The following is a 20,933-nucleotide window of genomic DNA, read 5'->3' as shown; positions in this document are numbered from 1 at the left end:
TGCCGCTGTTGTACACACACGTGTCTGACTGGGGAGCACGGAGGCTTGAGAAATCTTTCTTCGAGTTTGCCCATCGGGAATAAATCTGTATTTTCAAAAATGAATTTCGGTAACAGTGCGCCAGGAGGAGGGAACATTGAGGGAGCAGTGGATTCTGAGCTGAAAGAGTTCATCGCGATGGAAACTCAAAAGGCGAAATTCCAACAGCAGGTCCATAGTTTTACGGATTCGTGCTGGGACAAATGTGTCGATAAACCTAGCTCGAAGTTGGACAGTAAAACTGAGACGTGTCTCGTCAACTGCGTGGAAAGATTCATCGATACGACACTAACTATTGCCAATCGTTTTCAGAACCTGAGAGAGCATCAAGGGGGTCATTAGAGTGGCCACAAAATGTAAGTATTATCGGACACTCGCAGACATCAGTTGTCCTGTTCACGGGATAATGTGTAGTCCCAACTACTGTCAGTTGTGTTGGATATTTCTTCAGTAATGGTAGTAGGGCCTAATCGGTTTATTGTGGGCACAGACTAAAATAATCATGTGCTGGTAAGCACTGGTATACATTTGTTTAACAAATACATTTACGTGTACTGTAGTGTTGTAGTACAATTAGATTTTGTAGTGACATCGGCTACAGTTGTAAGAAATTACTGAAAGCATAGAAACCTGAAATCGGAAAGCTAGGTAGGCCTAGTTCTAGGCCGTAGCAAATGTAAATTTACTGTCTCTCTACCACACTGCTGTCTAACGGTGTTATAAAATTTTAAGACTAGGGTTCTATGTTTTGCAACAAATGACGTATCAGATATCTATTCAGTGTTCTTTCTGGGCTGACAGATTATCTTTTTTTTTTCTTCATGTAATGGCAGCCTTTTTGCAGACTGAAGACAAAAACATACATAAATGAAATTAATTGACACTACTACTAAGTACTAGTCTGCCACCCCTACCTGAATGATTCCCTGCAATAATCAGCATTCATGTTAACAGTGTTTGATTTGTGTTTCTTACTGGGCAATTCCATAAATTCGGACGTACATTTTGAACACATTATTAAGCTGCCAAAGATACAAAGATTGAGAATATGAAACTTTTTTTTAGCCATGATATGACAAATGGTCAGTAGAAAACAATTAACTATGAAAAAAGTTTGTCAAGACCTCAGTGACCTTGGAATGATTAAAAGATAGCATGTGTTCGGACGTACACAGAAAAAGTGAATTTTCTGACTTCATAAGTTCAGTCACAAAGTTCTGTGAAGTATGCAATATTTTTCTAAAAATTCACATTATATCACTTAAAGTAGATGTGAAATGATGTAGAAATGTAAAAAGAATTAGCAATTTAAACAATTAACATGGAAATCTTATGTTTGTTTTTTGTTTCGGACGTACAGTTTCGGACGTACACGACCGCCGTTTCGGACGTACACTATGTACGCCCTCAACAACACTTCTAATAAATGCAAAAAGACATTTGTTACATAACTATTACTCATCCTAGGGCCTTCTCAGATGATAGCACTTGTCTATCATGTCAGCATTACCAGTGTAAATGAATAAAAGAGAGTCAGAACATGAAAACTACTGTATACATAGGGTCTGTGCATTATCAGTTGCCTTAATACATGTAACAATATTCAGGCATGATATGTACGTACAAGTGTACATGTATAGAATTCTAATAACAAACTTTGTGATTATAACACAAAATACAGCCTAAAAACTAACTGGCCAGAACAACAGAAACACATGTGTTGCAAACTGTAGGTAACCAATTACTATTTTAATTATAGAAACATTATACAGCTGTATTTCTGTTTATTTTTTTTTTTTCACAATGTGATCAAGGTACAAAATAACGTACGGTCAACGAAGTACACTACCAGATGTATTTATTCACAAACAGAAAGAAAAATAAAATTTGTGGAAAATCGAAAGATTTACATATAGTAGCCAATAACTGTAACATACTGACTAGATATCTGTTACATGTCCTATGTATACCATGGTGGCAAAACAATATTTTTCTTTTTTTTTTTTTTTTTTTACAGACAACAGTAGAGTAATCCTGACACAATGGATATTGTTCATGGGCAAGTCAAAGCTATTTTATTTTGCCATCTTATGGCAAAGAAGAGTATAAAAAATAGCCCTGTTTTGCCAATATTAGAATTAAACCCTAGTCTATTGCAGTACTTAGTAAACAAGGACTTCAACAATTATAGAAAAAAATTAATCAAAGGAAACCATTTGCTGATTACTTCATGTTGATTCAACAGTAAGTACATGAATTGGACCAGAAAATTTTACTCTGTTCTCAAAACTCTCTGAACTTTCAATGAAAAGAGCAAAGCAAAACTTGCATGGTCACATTCAATTTATGAGTGATTTACATATTAAACACAACATTCAGTGTTAATCTACTGTAATTTAAATATTTTGGGTTCCTTTTTTGTGAGGTCAAGCTCACAGAAACATGCATGGTAATGTATACTGTATGAAGAAAGTAACATATCACTGGACAGTTTTGCATTAGGCTTGGAATATTCTGGTAATCAAAGGACTTTTGATGTTGTTTTTAGATATTAGATTTTTAATAGTGAAATGTTACTGAGTACCTGCTACTGGGCTCTATGCAGTGTATTTTTGTTGCATAATTTATTATATGGAAAAATCTTATTCACTCTGAAATATTTATCATTATTATTATAAATCACTAACACTATCATAATCATATTTATGGCATGACCTGCTCCAGTACTCCTTCGGCAGCAACATTAGTCTGTAATTTTCAAATGAATGATTAGAGTGCATGAAGATAAATCACAAATTAGACAGGGCTGCACATTTACCCATTTTTTCTACTGGTCAAACTGGTCTGTCAGACCAGTAGGTACCCAGTTTTTCCATCTTTTACTGGTCCATTCCTTTAAAAAAATTACTGGTCCGACAGAAAGTTTTACTTGTCCTGGACCATCGGACCAGTGCCAGTGTGCAGCATTGAATTAAATCATTAAATCAAGATATGATATGACATCATACACTGTAGATACTACAGTAGACCATGAAACCGATTTTGAAAGAAGATAAATATATCATAGCTTTGTCAAGAAAATTGACAATTAAGGTTTAGGAACTAACTGAAGTGAATTGAACATTGTATGTCTATGAGGTCTTAGGTCATACATGTACAAGGTACTGTTGTCTAGATTGCAGGTTGTGTGTCCATATTTTGTAATCTGTAATCAAAATGCATGAAGATGCAGATGATAACTTCAAGTCACAGGATTAGGATTGTAAACACCAGCTGACAAAAATGGTAGTAAACAGTACTTTGTTAGTATTGCATTGTTAACGCAAGGTGATAAGAAGCTGAAATACTCAGTCTTGGCCAAAATAGGAGGGTATTTCATACAACAAGCCACCTTCTCTGCTCTATGTAAGTAAGCAAGTAATCAATATCTGTCCTTGTAAAGACACATTGTCTATTAAAAGAATGTCCCAGAATGTTGATATGACCATTCCCTACTCTTGGTGGTTTTCATACATTCCACAGTATCAACTTCAGACCGCTCTTTCTGTTCAGCCTAACTTGTTTGTATACACACATACATGGACAGAATTTGTTTAATGAATAATCAACATTTTATTGAATATTATAAACCTATGTATTTAAGAGGATTAGACACAGAAATGTATTCCTTAAACATGTAAGCTCAATGGGATTGTTTTCAATGGCTTCCAGAGCACAGTAAGAAGTCAACATGAAAAGTGTTTCGGACGTACATAAAAGTTGTTTCGGACGTACATAAAAAAGTGTACGTCCGAACACATATTTTTTCATTAATTAGAGATAATTACAAAATTCTACAGTTACACATTTGAAAAGCAACAAAAACTTGCTTTGCATTGAGATTTTGCAGTTTGTTGGCATTCAAGTTTTTATGTAAGATTAAAAAAAGGTGTTTTTTTGTTTCGGACGTACATTGAAATAATGCATAAAATAAAAGTAAAGAAAACAACATAAATTGTCACTTTCACATTCTCTACCCTATGGATATGGAAAAAGTGATTCATTACCTTCATACTTAATGATGTAGTGAGTTGAAAAGTTTCCTTTTCCTTCACAAAAAATATCAAATGAAATAGTGGATTATAAAAGTGGTTCCAGAGCAGTTGTTAAATGGCTTCATTGAAATCACTCCTGTGACCTTGACCTTGGTTAAGTGTATTTCTAATTTACATTTTTGAACAGTTTGAACAATTCCCATCAAAATGATATATAATTCGTGCTGATTATTTCATTTTGAAAAATTGACCCTCTGGTTGACAAATTTATGGAATTGCCCTACTGTAATTTGTGAATGAAGGAAATATTTCTTATGACTCTGTGTATATGTGTTTCTGACAGGGTTTTCCTCTTGATCCACGTTGTGCAAGTCAGGATAATCTGCTGAAAAGCCATCTTCACTCTGCAAGTCTCCTGTTCACCACAGCCTGTGCTGCATGCTGGTAATAATCATCCAGGTTACCTGGAGTGGAGTACTTCTACATGCAACAAAAATACAGCTCTTGCCATAAAGAACTGAAGGATTGTGGGAACATTATGACTGATGTTGCTGCGACATGAAGGAGAAATCAAAATCACCATGACAACTTGTAGCAGTGAGCTTCGGTCCGTTACATTTTAAGAAGCTGAGTGAAAATAATGTGGAGATCCATGGAAAATAATGGACAAAGTAGATGTGTAAACTGATTTCATGTTTTCTGTGGTGTACAGATGTGTAACTTAAACTGAAGATGAACTTTGGAAGGGCAGTATGCATTGTGATTAGGGGCAGATCTTACTTTTTGCTGGAGGGGTTAAGTTTGGCATGACAAGCAAAAAAAAAAAAAAAGAAAGGAATGAAAAGGTGTTCAAACTTGTTGGTGCCGCTTCACGCTTCAGCAATAAGAAGCCCAAGGTGCCGGCGGGGGGGGGGGGGGGGGGGGGGGGGGGGGGGGGATTTAAACCCCTGAACCCCCGTGATCTGCCACTGCTGATAAATGTAGTGTGTGTGTCTGTTTGATTTACTCACAGGTACATTATTTTAGAATTTTAGAAGTTTAGACATACATGTACAGTCAACCTTGCTTAAGTTGAATCTGTTTGGACTGAAAAAATAGCTTCGACTTTGAGAAAATGTGACTTATGAGGGATAAAAATCAACGGAATATAAAGAGAAGAAGACATGCATGATTCAACTTATGCGAGGTCGATTCTAAGTGAAAACACAGTTCTGGTAAGGGTTTGAGAACCTGTCTTGCAGCATTTCATATTTGCTTGCAATGTATATCGAAAGAGTCTACCAAGTAATTTACCTGGCTGACGCGATTTGCCGGGATGATGAATTGTTTTGGAGTACATGTATTTTGAAATAAAAAATTGACCGACTTTTATTCCAGAATGATCCAGGCTAACTTGGTGTTGGGGACAGCTTGGCCCCATTTCAGACAATTTACACACAGTTCGTGATCACCATATTTTATACATACATGTAGGTGCACATTCATTTTGTAGGCGCCAAAGAGGTTCTTTGATGCGTGCGTTGTATCAACTCGGCCCATAACTGTGACCAGCCAGAACGCAAAGCACTCCCATTGTACAAGTTCACTGTACAATCCAGAGGGACAACTCGACCCTGCCGTCAAAGCGAAGCTGAGTTGTCCCCCAAGTCTTGAGTTAACCTGACCCCATTACGAGATCGCGACTCCGGCAAACCTTTTTGGTTACATTTTGTATTTTCGTTACCCAACGAATATCTTGTTATTACAGCTTTGTTCAACGCAGTTCTTAGGCATATGTGTTCATTGGAGCGAAATTCAACAATTCTGCAGGCGTACCAGAACTATATTTTACCTTTAAGCAAGGTTGATTGACACTCAAGTCCTTGCCTCCAGGACACATACATGTACAGTGTACTCCTGTTATAGCAAAGTCGGCGGGACAGGTGGTTTTCTTTTGCTTTACCTCGTCGTAGCCAGACAGCAATGTATGTGAAGATGCAACGTATTGTACATGAACAGATGGTAAAGTCGAGACCTGAATTTTTGCTTTGTTCGACAAGAATTTCATATTACATCTGTAACCATGTTGTTAAAACGGGGATGCACTGTATGTGAAGAAATCAGTTTTGCAGATTCGATAACCAAGTTTTCTTTCTGGTATGTCCAGTACCGGTACACTATTTTTAACCCAGGAAGAAATCAATCCATACTTTGATGACATGCAATCTATTTGTAGCTGTTGCTCTTCTGTAAACAATTTACACGAGTTGACTGTGTATGATCTACAGTATGTTTACACCAGGTACATGTATGCAGGTGTAATAAAATTTTTTGCTTAATGGCATAGTTTATAGCTTAGCAGTGCTCCTTGTTGATCATTACGAATTGCTTTCTAATGTTGGTATGAACAGTTTGTGATTTGCAGTGTGAATGCTCTTTGGCACTTCCTATCCACACCAAGGAGTGCAGAGGTGTGACTTTGTCGTTCAATGTCTTTGGGTGATGGTGATACAGTAGTGTGAAATACAGCTGTACATTGTATATGTACAATGCACAATACCATGCTTTGTTCAACTTTTCAGTGTTGATTGATTGTTCGACCTATTGAGCTAAGTCAAACAAAATGTTTTATATGATAGAAGAAATGTCAATACATTGTATGTAAATTAAGGAGGACATTCATTATTACTGCCTCACATCCCTCCCTGCAGATTGTCTTGGGAATAATATATTTTATCTTTTAGTGATCTCTGTACTCTCATTGGTCAATCAACCACTGAATATATCCCGTATTCCGTGATGTGACGTAATTAAGATAATTAAGGAGGACATTCAATATTACTGCCTCACATCCCTCCCTGCAGATTGTCTTGGGAATAATATATTGTATTGCAAAGTACACTCCTCTTTCATGACTTATTTTCATGACTACAATACATGTTGTACTTGGAGACAAAAGATGATGTTTCTTGTGTTTCATGTAAAATGAATATGAAACAAGAGAACAGATTTAGTTGAAATTTGATTTTTAGTCAATGGAAGACTTGTGGATTCAAGGCATCACCAACTCATCTAATTTGCATATATGTGATAATGTCCGATACCAATGTTTTAAAAAAGCATCCTCCATGTGAAAACTTTGAAATTCTGGAACATTTTATTCTCTATCTGATTTTTATGAGATTGTGGTTCTTTTGCTTGATTTCACCACACAGTATTCATATTACAGTTATGTTAATATACATGTATCAAGTACCACTGTACATGTAGCTGATACAATACCTGCTTTATGACTTTCAAAATGCTGTTATCTTTTGATTTAAAACACTGAGTAACAAAAGTTATGTACAAGGCTAATGCCCGTAGATGAAATGCTCTACAATGCTCTACAATGTACAAAATCAATTGCATTGTAAATGGCCCAAAAGACATCATTCAGAAATTCTGGAAACAATAAAATTCACAGCAATTTATTAACAGTTCAGATCTGTACATATTAAATACATGAATGGCAAATTTATATTTTTTTTAGCTTACAGTATAAGAAGGGCAAATCAATACAATTACAATGTTTTACTTGTACATATTGTACACATCATAAATAAAAGATAATTGCAATGTACTAGGTGAAATACACAATATGCACACTATAATACACTCTATTATGTGATGAAGAATGAACACATACACATACATGTACAATGTACAGTTTACTTTGCAGGCATCATAATATTGTAAGCCACTTTTACCCTCCCTTCCGGGGGAGACTTACACCTGTGTCTCAGAGTCCTGAAGACCAACCCGCCTTCATGAACTGTTACAACTTACATTGCAAACAAGCTCTCATTGATAGGAATGCTGATTGTGTAATACATGAATGTTCTATGAACTGCTGCTTTGGTTCACTCCATGTCAGAAATGGCTTGCTTTCAAACTAACCGTTGGACAAACTGACATGTGTTTTTGTGAAACACATTTAGGAGGCTGATCTGATGGAAGACAAATTTAAATTTGAACAAGCTACTTAAATTGGCACATTGGGTCTCCTAATGGTTGTGTTGGTCACAGTTGGGGGGGGGGGGCAGGGGGAGTAACCTGCATAACCATTTCATGCTACAATAATGGCTCAGGCTCAAATGTCATTAAAATGATGCCCTTTTTGCATGGAATTATGTTGGGTGAGGTCTGATATGGACAAGTCGTATTCCACACAGAAGGAAAATATACATATATAATATTATTATATTTAATATAACACAAATAATACTGTATAACACATTTAATATAACACAAATCTTCTGAGGGTTCTTATTGCATGGTCTGCTGAAAAGGTTCAGTAAATCCCCAGCTTAATTATCAAGCTTTTATTAAAAAATTACGAGTTATCTGCTTATTGCTTGAAGGTTAGCCCTCTGAACATCATGGAGTTTTCTTTCGGAGAGTTCGCGGTTACCCATCTAGTAAATTTGTAACTATATTTTGAGACTAGACTGCACAAGAGGGTGGTGCAGGGATGATATAAAGGAGATAGAAAAGCACACACATTTTCACACACCCTACCTCCACACAACAAGCACACACACATACACATGAACACATACAAACATACACACAGGTTAGGGCGGCTGAGAACTCAAGGTTTCACATAAAACAGCCTGTGAACTATTTTGGGGAAAGAACACAAAATATAATTGCATATGTATGACAAGTTTGTCTCTCTTCAATCAACCTTGATTAAGTTGATTCTATTTGGACTTAAGAAATAGCTAGACTGAAGAAATAGTTTCGAATTAGAGAAAATTTGACTTGAGGGATTAAAATCAACAGAAAATAAAAGAGAAGAGGGCTTGAAAAGACCTTTGACTTAGATGATTATTCAACTTATGCGAGGCTGACTTAAGCAAGGCTGACTGTATTTCAATATGATCTCATGGAGATATTACACATCAACTCCCTGAAGGCAGAAAAATGGAAAATTTCTGTATATTCTCCAACACGTTATGCTGCCCCATATTTGTACACCTACACTGTACGAAAAAGGGCTAATGGAATAATTATGGGATCCTCGGGTGCATTAGCTGCATACTTCATCATTCAGAACAAATGTCGCACATTTTGCTTCCACACACTTTTTTTTTTTTTGTGTGTGTAACCAAAATTGTTGTGAGGCCTTGGTGCAGAAAAGCAGACTTGAAAGTTCACATATCGAGGTATTGACTAATTTCTTGGAAAGCGGTTCCAAAGTAACAGTTTAGAAGAGTGGCATGGACGTGCCATATCAAACAACTGGGGTTAAGACAATGAGCAAATCATACACCACTAGAATCAAACTTGGAAAAAAAAATCATGGAATGCTGTATCTGTGCATGGCAAGAAGCACTGTGAGAACAAAAATACAGAAATACAAATCCTTGATACAGGAACGGTAGAAAGTGGAATGCCCTTTTACAAAGAGAAACTGTACACAGAAAAACCCATTATAACAAGATACAAAGGAGCCTCATTTCAACACGGACCACAATAGACATTGGATTTCACACTACCTAAGGGTACAATAACAACGAATATAAAGAACTGGACAGGCAAATTCACCTTCTCATGAGAGGGTTATGCTTAAGTATGATATATCCTACTTTATTAAAGGAGATTTCACTCTATCTGAATTGCAAGAACTCTTTGTTAATGAAATCTCATTAAAATGGACAGGGCAAATACAGGACATAATGACAATTTTACCTTATTATCTTTTCATACTAACCAAATCCTGTTGTTTACAAGTATGTTCATAACAAAAAGAGTTCACCTGTACTTCATTAGCCTTTGTGCTTTGTTGATGCATCTAAACTTCCATAGTTTACAAGAACCATCCCTACTTTCAATTCATCACACACACCAGCAGTTGGGGAAACTAAGATATCTACCACAAGAATAAAATACTTTCAGTTTGTTGATATCACTTATGCACTGTGCCTCCTTTGACTTGGCGCCATGTCCCGTTCCCAACTGAAAGTTAATTGCATACTGAGTTTATGTGTCGCAAATTGTGTCAGTACATGTAGTTACCCTCTTCGCCAGCTTTTCAGTCGTGAGGATAGTGCAAACAGAGCACAAACAAAATGACAAAAAATTAGCACATCATTTTCAGGTGGTGCATTCACTGAGCAATTCAGCATTATCTGTGGTAATTCTGACCAGCTGCATGTGCAAGTCGATACAAGAAAGCCTGTACCATACAGGTCACATTCTCCTCTTCTTCTGCCTATACAAAATTTTGCACAAGATGCCCGGAAGATATGTGGTAATAATTCCTTCTGCTGTACACAGCACCTCCTCCATGGCCATACATCTCTGATAAATCATCTCCGCAAAGTGGATTACTATGGCATATGATTGCCTTTCGCCTACTATTGCTTGTTCTTTACATAACGTCGCTGGGTTGACAAGACCTTGTATCTCAAATTTTGGTGAAAATGACTTCTTTGATTAATGGCCAGATAGTCAGTTCAGTGAGGTCCTATCCAAATCCTATCTGTCTTTACCCCAAAAATGAAGCCACCACGGCATGCCAAATGAAAGGCTATCCCATTTGATATAGTGCTTTGGCTGCCATGTGTTTTTGCTCTCCTGAACATTTGACATTTTGTAGATACGAGGTCTTGTCGCCCCAGTGACGATAAGGCATCTTCATTCAAAAATATCTCACACTTTTAACTGATTTTTTTTTTTTTTTCATGGAATAGATGAACTGTCACCTGAGAACTTTGCAGCTGGGCATGAAGTGTTGACTCCACAGTAGTTCTTGAAATGCAATCGTAAAAAGGGAAGGTTCTACAGCTAAAGTGGCAAGAAACAACTTGCTGACAAGACCTGATATGCACATAACACCTTCATAACATATTGCCTTGGTTGCTCTCCTTGAAATGACCTTGGAAATCTGCAGAAGAAATGGATATGAAAAGAAACTGATATGCAAGAAATCTTTGATATCTATGTAATACGAACTTCAGAGTATTGTCAACACACTTAGCTTTAATTCAAATTGTAGTTACAGAACACACTTGATTGGGTCCATCGTCTCAAGATTCACTTTTATTCAAATTCCGTAGACTATAATAATAGTGGTTATTTGTTCAGCGCATATGTCCACCTTTCAGTTCTCTGGCGCTTCAAGAAAAATATGACGTACAAAACATGAGAACAAGGAAGAAAAGATCAAACTACAGTGAAACCCCGTTATAACGAGTTCGGTTATAACGAGGAACCGCTTATAACGAGGTGATCGCGTCGGTCCCGTTTTCCTTTGCGTGTAAACCTATGGCAGAACGAATCGGTTATAACGAGTTCGGTTATAACGAGATTCCGGTTATAACGAGGACAATTTCAGAGCATCATGATAAAGAAAAACATAAGCAATTTGATCGGATATAACGAGGTTCAATTTCATGACTAAATTGCCGCTTTCAAACACGCGACAAACGAAACACTGAAAACCGAATTCACGCTATCCACGTCTTTTTCCCATTTTGCAGAGAACCGTTCCTTCCATGTTTTCTTCTTAATCACGCGATAAGACACAGGAATGCCTTCCGATGTTCCTACTAAATCATTAAACATAATCATTCGATTTTTTTCGCGATCCCAACGAGACACGCGTGCGTGATATTAGGGCAGAACACAGCGCAACGAGAAAAAAAAAAAAAGAAAAAGATAACGCATTCTAAAACTTTTCATGTGGCGACACTTGTGGCCAAAAATGGACAATTGGAATGCGTGTGCAACTCATCATTATATTATTCTTTCCATTTTTAGTTCCGACTTCCAGTTCTTTTGCTGGTTAGCAAATATGAGTGTGGATGATTAAAGCCGAAATAATTAATGAAATCATCGCGATCCCGCCGGGTGACAGTAGCGTAAAATAGTTGAATAACGTATGTTAACCTACTTAATCGGTGTTCAGAAAAAGAAACAAACGCATTTATTAATTTGAATAGATCTGGATTTCTTCATTATCATTTAACAAATGATAATTTAAATATGAGTGTGTATGATTAAAGCCGAAATAATTAATGAAATCATCGCGATCTCGCCGGGTGACCGTAGCGTAAAAACATTTGAATAACGCAAGTTAACCTACTTAATCGGTGTTCAGAAAAAGAAACAAACGCATTTATTAACTTGAATAGATCTGGATTTGTTCATTATCATTTAACAAATAATACTTTGAATATGAGTGTGTATATTAAAGCTGAAATAATTAATGAAATCATCGCGATCTCGCCGGGTGACAGTTACTATAGCGTAAAATAGTTGAATAACGCATGTTAACCTACTTAATCGGTGTTCGGAAAAAGAAACAAACGCATTTAACAGTTCAAGGATGTACAACACGCGAAGAGATTTTCGGAAGAAAATAAAGAACGCATTTTTAATCCCTTCGGACGCAACGATCATACATTGTATGAAATCACAGCCGAAATGATTCATGAAATTATCGAATTCCCGTTGGGCACCAACGGTAAACAACGGTATGTTACTCTAAAATCATCGCGATCTCGCCAGATGACAGTAGCGTAAAAAATAGTTGAATAACGCATGTTAACATAAATCAGAAAAAGAAACAAACACATTTATTAGTTTGAATAGATCTTGGTTTGTTCATTGTCACAATTTTAACACTGCATTTCACAATGAAGATTTTTCTTTCTTTCAGAATGGTCTACGAGGTACAGATTTGCGTAAAAAGGATCACAACGTAACCTTCCACATTCAATCCTGTCGCATATTTTTCAAGAACGGATGTACAAAACGCGAAGAGATTTTCGGAAGAAAATAAAGAACGCATTTTTAATCCCTTCGAGCGCAACGATCATATATTGTACAAGATTACAGCCGAAATGATTCATGAAATCATCGCATTCCCACTGGGCACCAACAGCGTAAAAATACCTCGCAAGTTACGGTAAACAACGCCTGTATTTTGCTCTATTTGCCTGGTGATAGAAAAAATTAACGAACAAGAATTAAAATAAAGAATTAACTCATTTCAACCCCTACTTTTTCGTCTAATTCACAAATAATTTCCCTTTTATTATATCTCAATAATAATGATCCATAATTGTGTAATAACAACGTAAAGATTGTTCTACAGTCTGATTGATAGGTATATGATTTCATGCTTATGTTTTTCTTTGTTTTTGATGCGTATACGGTTATAACGAGGTACCGGTTATAACGAGGTAATATCGCCGGTCCCACGGACCTCGTTATAACGGGGTTTCACTGTAACAAGAAAACACATACCTGATAAGGAACATAATTTTCCTGAACATAGAGTGCAGTTATCTATCAGTTATCAATAGTTATTAATCGCTTTCTTTAAAAGTCATGATTATAATCCTAGTTTTTGGGCACATGCAAGTGCAAATTCATGTATTTGCTTCTCTTTTAATAACAGGAAATGAAAGAATATCAACCACTTACTTATTTAAAAATCTTGCATGATTTTATTTTTTTTAAAGTACAATATTGGCTACATTTCATCAAAATAAAAGATAGGAACGAACTTAAAAGGTTTTAACCATCTCCCAAGACCTGATACAGGTGAAAGTGGAACTCAGAGAAAATAATGCCTCCACGTAGCCATAGTTATATGCAGGCCATAATTGTAAAATCTTACTTTTTACTCTTGAAGAAGCCATCAAATCAGCAAATTAACAGATACCAAACAAACTTAATCCTGTTCAAAGATTGCAAAGAAGTACGAAGTATCAACCAACCTATGGATGAAACATCACGTCATATCTAGGTGCCATCCTTTATCATCCTGGGAAGAGAAAATAGGAAAGAAAGCAAACATGACAGGTGGCTATGTGTATGGGAAAATGTGTATCAACAGGTAGATGACAGTAATGCTGCTAAAGATGAAGTGTTCGATCACAAAATGAGCTTAAAGGGATTGTATAGTTTTGGTTGAGACCTAATTTCATATTTCTCACATTTTTTGGTGAGATAATGAGAAATCTCTTATGAAACATGAAAGAGCATGTAATTCTGTGAGGAATTCAATGTTCATTTGATGAAAATTGGTTTTGAAATGGCTGAGATATGAGCGATTCTAATAAAGTGTGGGACCCATACTTTATTACGATCGCTTTGTTCTACTTTGTTTTTGGATGTTTCAGTCATTCCAAACCCGATTTTCATCAAATAAACTTTGAATTCCTCTTCAAATGGTATGCTCTGTCATAAGTGTTTTCTTGGAATCTTGCAAATAGTTAAAAGCTCAATTCTCATCTCTACCAATACTGTACCATCCCTTTAAGTGCCTTTTTAAACATTTCAAAGTTATTCCATCATCATATAGAGCAGAATAAAACCTTTCCAGTGATACCTCACTTGTAAAATAACAAGGAATATTCTTGAAGTTATGATTACAAATATCTCATACTTTTTAGCTATTTTGTTTTGTTTTTGTAGCAACTTTAATTGTATTTAACATCATAACTTAACAGGAATGGAGTTAACTCCTTTTATGATCAAACTCTCCAGATCTTTACATCAATCTTCAATGATGAATGAACAAAAGCTGTCCTGTGTAGAGGCTTGTTTGCTCAGGATTTAAAAAAAAAAATCACCTCACTGACTGATGAAAGACAGCTGCATACTGTTGGTATCTTACTGCTTTGGTGAGAATAAAGTAAATGAATGAAATTTCAGAGTTTAAGATGAATGAAGACAGATAATCTACATGAGTCGACCATCTTCAAAACATCTGAAAACTTCAGTAACTATCATATCACCCAATTATTTTCACATATATGTTACTGCAGTGATCCTTGCATAGATGTACCCATTCACCGTTTGCCAGAGCTTCCTTCGTAAATCATGCTCTCTACAAGAGGTTGAAACACCTTGGGAAGATGTTAAGAATGTCTTGGGAAATCGTTTTTCTACTGAACATATACCAGGTTGTTTTGGTGCGATGCATTGTGAAGATGAAAATTATTCTTAAAAGATTTGAAAAAACAGCGGGACACAATAGGACACAAAGGAATGCCATCTGTGAAAGAACATTTCTTGCAACATTACATCAATGATTACATAATGTAAATGATGTGATGAATGATGTACACAGAGCTTTGGCATCACAAATGATAGAAATGGATGCTGGTAAATTTAGATGACAACACTTTTGAGGCTTCTCATTTCTTGCATCATACTTGTACAACAAAGCATCACTCATTTCCTTCAGGACAAAGATGGTACAATCGTTACACAGAGTGTGAGAATCATAAGCAGCAGAGACAAGTACAGTTCTTAAATCTTCAAAATCTATGCAATGCATTACTTCCCAGGAATTTCAAAGGAGGTTTGAATGTACATTATTGCCAGTGCCAAGTTTCATCTGCCACATGAGAAAGAAAGATATGTCAGCTTGATAACTTTGGAGACTGATCAATCATCCTGGTTCATAAATGATCATGTCAACATGTGAGTGTGCACAATGTTTGATTACAGCTTTGAAAATTTGCCAGCACCTTGCATCCATTTCATGTGTAAACCATAATGTGTAATATGCAACGTTCAGTATTTATGATAAGCCACCTGTAGTAACAATGGAACAAGCATTATGCCTGAAAAACTGAAACAGCAGCCTTGAACACAACAAACAGTGTGTCACAAATACACCAGGAAAAACCAGACACACAAGTGCTTACTGCTGTATGAACATCGATGACATTCAATATTGCATAAAGATAAGTTGAGATGAGGATACAAAAAATAATACCCATGGGATCGTGCGATAACTGTGTGATTTCGTTCACTCTGATCCATTAGCGGTTGTCACAAGATTAAACATCAGACGAGGAGAAAGATGACCTCAACACAAAGATGATCAACAGAGAATGATCTTTGACCCCTCTACATGTCATGGTCCTTGGAAGCAAGAAATGGTAGGATGTCTGAATGAATTTTCCATCAAGCTGGAGATCTTGATACATTTTGCGTAGCTCGCTTTTGAAGTTTTGTTTCACACGTTGAGCACTAGAGGGGGGACAGCAACTCACCAATCGTGACGATGCTCTCAAGGGCGTGAAAAGAGTTCTCCCTCTGTCATCTTCACCTGTCAAACTACCATCAGATAACCAATCATTATCATCAACCATACCATATCTACCACCACTTCGACTACTGTGCATACTTCTCTCGGGGGATCGGGACCGGTACGGTGATGACGACCTGGACGTCTTGAGGATGGACCTCTCTGGGGAGCGGCGCAGGGAATGCTCGGGTGAAATGACCTGACGGATTGGTGAGGACGCCCTATGTGGACTGGAGGACCGCCGTCGTGACGATGAGGTGGTGAGAGTAGATGTCACATGGGAGGTTGAGGTTCGGTTCTCAAAGCTGACGCTGGAATTGGCCACAGACCGCCCATGGCTACTGCTGCGTCTCATCTCCTGTGTCAGTCTTTCTCTGTAGGTTGAAAGAAAAAAAAATAATGAAATCACCAGGCTCTATGTCAATCATTTCATTAACCAAAATATTGTTACATACAATGTTTGCACACAAACAATTAGAGCTGGATACAAGTTGTCAGTTTTCATACAACCATTATTCTGATTTGAAAATACAGGCAAAAACCATTATGACAAGATAGTTGGGGCTTTGAGACTTTTGTTATAAGAAAATCTTGTTAAAGTGTAAATAGTACAAAGAAGAGGAAATAATAAAAGTAAAATCTTCTCACACTTAAGAAATTTTATTGCATCTGTGTTTGTTATGATCATGCATTCACCTTTGATAAAATCTCTTTTTACTAAGGGATTTAACCCTATCCTAACTGGGGGGGGTCAAATTGACCCCCCCCTTGACGTTTCGCGCCATGATTCCGCAACGCGCAAAGATTTTGCCGCGTCGTTTCATGACTTTTTTCATTCAAGTCTCCCGCATATTTTGAGACCAAATTTGCGACGTCCGGGTACACCGTTCTGAAGTTATGCAATGTTTTGCATATGCATGTCAACCCGAAAAACGCTCAAATTCATGATTTCGTGTGCAAATCCAATGCAAACTGTGTTTTTTTGTTTAATTGATATAAATTAGATTATTTCAACTTTTAACCATTGAAATAAATCAATTCTAATGTAGATAAGCTTGAAAAAGTGCCTCCAACAAATTTTGGCAAAAAAACAATAGAAAACAAAAGATCGAAAAAACAATAAAATACATAAGAAATTAACAAAACAATAAAAAACAAAAGAAAATGATTTTGATTGCGCTATTTTTTTACTAGAAAATTGTTTGATGTGTCTTGAGGAACTCTGACACAAAAATTTAATAATCCTTCAGTCTTTTTGATGGAGTTATAGGTGAAAATATGATTTCATGCGTTAATTTGCATAATTAATTTATTAAAAAATATGAAATCAAAATTTTTCTATTGTATGACCATGTAATCTTGTAGTTGACATCCGGCTCTATGTTCAGGCAAAATTTTGCGGCGATCGCGCGATCGGCGGCCGAGATCTGAAGGGGGGGTCAATTTGACCCCCCCCCAGTAAAAACTTGGTCTCAAATAGCCCAGTTAGAATAGGGTTAATGCACCTTGAGTTATCACCATTAGCAATATAAAGTGCACCTCTTTTTGCTTCGTACACATCAATATTATATGTGTAATTGATTTTCTGAAAATAACAAACACTACTGATGAAACAAGGCCACCAGAGTATTGACATCACTGGCCAGACGCTGAACAGCCTGGACGACGACAGAGTTGGACTTACTTTTCAAACCTCTCACTGGTCAACTGACGTTTGATTCTGTCCAGCTCAGATTCTTGTTGTGTCGTCCTGGATCGTAGCGTTTGGATCTCCCGGCTCTGACTTTGCCTATCATTTATACAAACAATAGTACACAATCAGAAACAGCATGTGTCCTGTTAAATACTGTATGACTTAACTCCTGTACTACTGTAAGAGTTATGGAATCAACTTTTTGCAACACTGGCATCCTGGTATGGCAACTGAGATTGGATGAATGATGCAGGATTCAAACGACAATTCAAAACCAGTTAAAGGGTTAGTCTGAAAAGATAGAATAGTACCTTATGACCACAATGTTCAGTGAAAATTGACCATTACTGGACAAAATTTAGAGAAGTTATTGAATTGTGAAGTTTTGCTAATTTAGTTCTCGAACAGTTGACATGAATGCAAATGAGTACTTGATGATGTCATCATTTCACAATTTTCTAGTGATTGTGTACAAAATACTCATGAAAATTCAATTTCTCTGCTACAAAAATGTGAAATATAATCTTAATCCTTGCTGAATAACTCAAATTAATGATCAATCAAGATATCATTGATGTTAAGTTACATTTAACAAAAAAGATTAATCAAACTCTTTTGAGCACAAGCTTAATTATAGACCATCAGCCTAATGAGATAAAATCAAAGTTACAAACTACAGACACAGCATACTAATGAAAGAGAAAATGTACATTATCTGAACTTAGTGTGTTGTACTTCTAATCAATTTTAATGTCATACGTAAGTCATCATTTTCGCATGTAAACCACATCTAATTCAACTATTTGGTTGCAATGCATAGTCAAACAGAGACCACAATTGACTTGAATCAAATGTCTGACATAGTAGTCTAACAGGACTATTCTCTGAATATGTCACTCACACTTTGCTATCAGCCAGGGCTAGTCTGTCCTTGATCAGCTGCAGCTCTGACCGCTGCTCCTGGCTGTCCAGCTGGGCCTGAAACTCCTTCTCCCTGTTGCCAGCAATCATGGCCTCCAGGTTCCTCACAGTGGTCCTCTCGGTGGAGACTTGGCTGCGCAGCATCTCTACCTCTCGCTTCAGGTCCTCAGTCCTGGCTTCACACTACCAGGGGAGGAACAGAGAATGGTCATGACCATAGGATGGGGAAACAAGGACTGCAGGGTGGACTGGCTAATTCCATGAGTATAACATGGACCACCACATCACTACATATTTGCCAGCAAAACACTGTTTCATCCTGCCTGCCAATGATTGGTGATTATCATGTTGTTACAAATAGGTTAAAAATCATGTATAGAACTGTTAAGGATGGGTTAAAAGCTTTGTATTGTGTACTCTGCATGCATGAACAAACGATATAAGAAAAGATGTGATCATTCCCAAGTGTATCATCACTTCCAAGTGTATCAAAGTCCACTCTTTATTTCAGCACAGTTATTAAAGTGTTCACATTTGAAGCAACACATAGACTGGCTTACATTCACTGAAACAGACAAAGAAGCAAAGGTGAAGTAAACAAGTTTAAAGAAGGAAATTTCTTTTCAAAAGAAATTTCCTTAAAGGCAGAAATCACAACACCTACAACATAATGGGAGCTTCACCTTCACAAAAATTCACTATGAAGGTCATTTTACAAACACCTTGACACTGAAGAGAGACAGAAAATAGAAGTCATGTAGCACAACGTGTGCTTACCTGCTCAAACTCGATGTTCCTCGCTGTCAGCTGGCGTGACAGGGACTCTTTGGTGGAGTCTAGCTTGACACAGAGCTCTCTGACGGCCGCAAGGTCCTGGACCACTGAATCCTTCTCATCTTGAAGCTGCCTCAAGTTACCCTCCATATTGGACAGGGAGCGTGTCAGGTTGGACACCTGCATCTCATACGTTTGCTGGGTCGATAGATGCTGTAATGGATATTACGAGAGAAGAATAGGTGAGGGTGTGAAGGTGGAGTGGGGGTAGGAAAAGAATATGAACATTTACTAAAAAGGTGTGCATACGAATGGAGAAGGCAATTGGTCACAACAGCAGCATAAGAGGAAAGGGGTAGAAATAGAGAAAACTAGATATATTGCTACGGCGACTGATATGCCTCCGCCATAATGCATGGTTCTCCTAATAGGTCTATAGTACAATGTCTTGACAATGTGTGATGACAGTTTCACACAATTGGCAAAATATTAAAATGACAGGTTTGCCACAAATGTGCTGAATGTTCACTTTCCTAGAACTAGGTTCAATTGGATGAATGATTAAAAATGTCAGAGTGCAGGTATTTGGGGAACTGATGATTTTTACTTGACTTTTGACCCTTTTATAAGTTTATGCATTGAGTAATTGTCAAGGTATTGAGAAAAAGTATAATTTCAGTATCAAATGGGAAAATAGCATTATCTAAACCTGGCCTTTGACCTTTGACCTCACAGTTCCAAAGAGAATCACTGTTAGGTTGAACATGCATAAATATGTAAGTTTCGTGATGATACCTTGAGTTTCTTTTGAGATATGGAGGAAAAAGTGCAATTCAACACTTTCACTTGACCTTTTGACCTTTGACCTTTTGGCAAGAAACTTCCCACAGAATATATATCGGGTAATACATGCATACATCAAGTTTAAAAAAAAAACCTTCAGGCATTGCATAACCATAAGGAAAATTTGTAGTGATATTTTGAGGAGTTGACCTTGACCTTTGACCCCCTGACCTTTGAACCATGACCCCCAACTTCCCTAGATAATCACTGCCCATTGGAACAAGCATATATACTAAGTTCCATGAAGATACCTTGCACCATTTGCGAGATATGGAGAAAAACATGAATTTTCAACCTTTTTTTTCACAAAATAACCTGTGACCTTTGACCTTCGACCCCGTGACCCTAAAATCCAAACAAAGTATTATCCCCTCAGGATATACCCTCATACCAAGTTTGATGTAAAACCACCACACGGTTCTTGAGATATCGACAAAAACAAACTGGGACGGACGTACGTACGGACGGACGGACGACCCAAAAACATAATGCCTCCGGCCACTTCGTTGGCGGAGGCATAAAAAAAATTGGTCACGAAGCAAGGCCA

The 20,933-nt window shown here is 37.0% G+C and overlaps 1 protein-coding gene across 1 annotated transcript in view; it reads right to left on the bottom strand.

Moving 5' to 3' along the window:
- Positions 1–7,506: 7,506 nt before the first annotated feature.
- Positions 7,507–20,933, bottom strand: part of LOC140235479 (centrosomal protein of 135 kDa-like) — a 40,272-nt gene continuing 26,845 nt past the window's right edge. The window contains exons 17-22 of the mRNA XM_072315507.1: positions 19,547–19,756; positions 18,750–18,952; positions 17,840–17,944; positions 16,255–16,529; positions 13,829–13,875; positions 7,507–10,986 (exon numbers count right to left, since the gene is read on the bottom strand). Coding sequence (XP_072171608.1) covers positions 13,871–13,875; positions 16,255–16,529; positions 17,840–17,944; positions 18,750–18,952; positions 19,547–19,756 — 798 coding nt within the window. The 3' untranslated portion in view covers positions 7,507–10,986; positions 13,829–13,870. The remainder of the gene's footprint in view (positions 10,987–13,828; positions 13,876–16,254; positions 16,530–17,839; positions 17,945–18,749; positions 18,953–19,546; positions 19,757–20,933) is intronic.

This window comes from Diadema setosum, chromosome 11 (genome assembly GCF_964275005.1).
Source record: "Diadema setosum chromosome 11, eeDiaSeto1, whole genome shotgun sequence".
Lineage (NCBI taxonomy): Eukaryota > Metazoa > Echinodermata > Echinoidea > Diadematoida > Diadematidae > Diadema > Diadema setosum.
The sequence above is the reverse complement of the archived record's forward strand: the minus strand, read 5'-3'. Positions and strand labels throughout refer to the sequence as shown.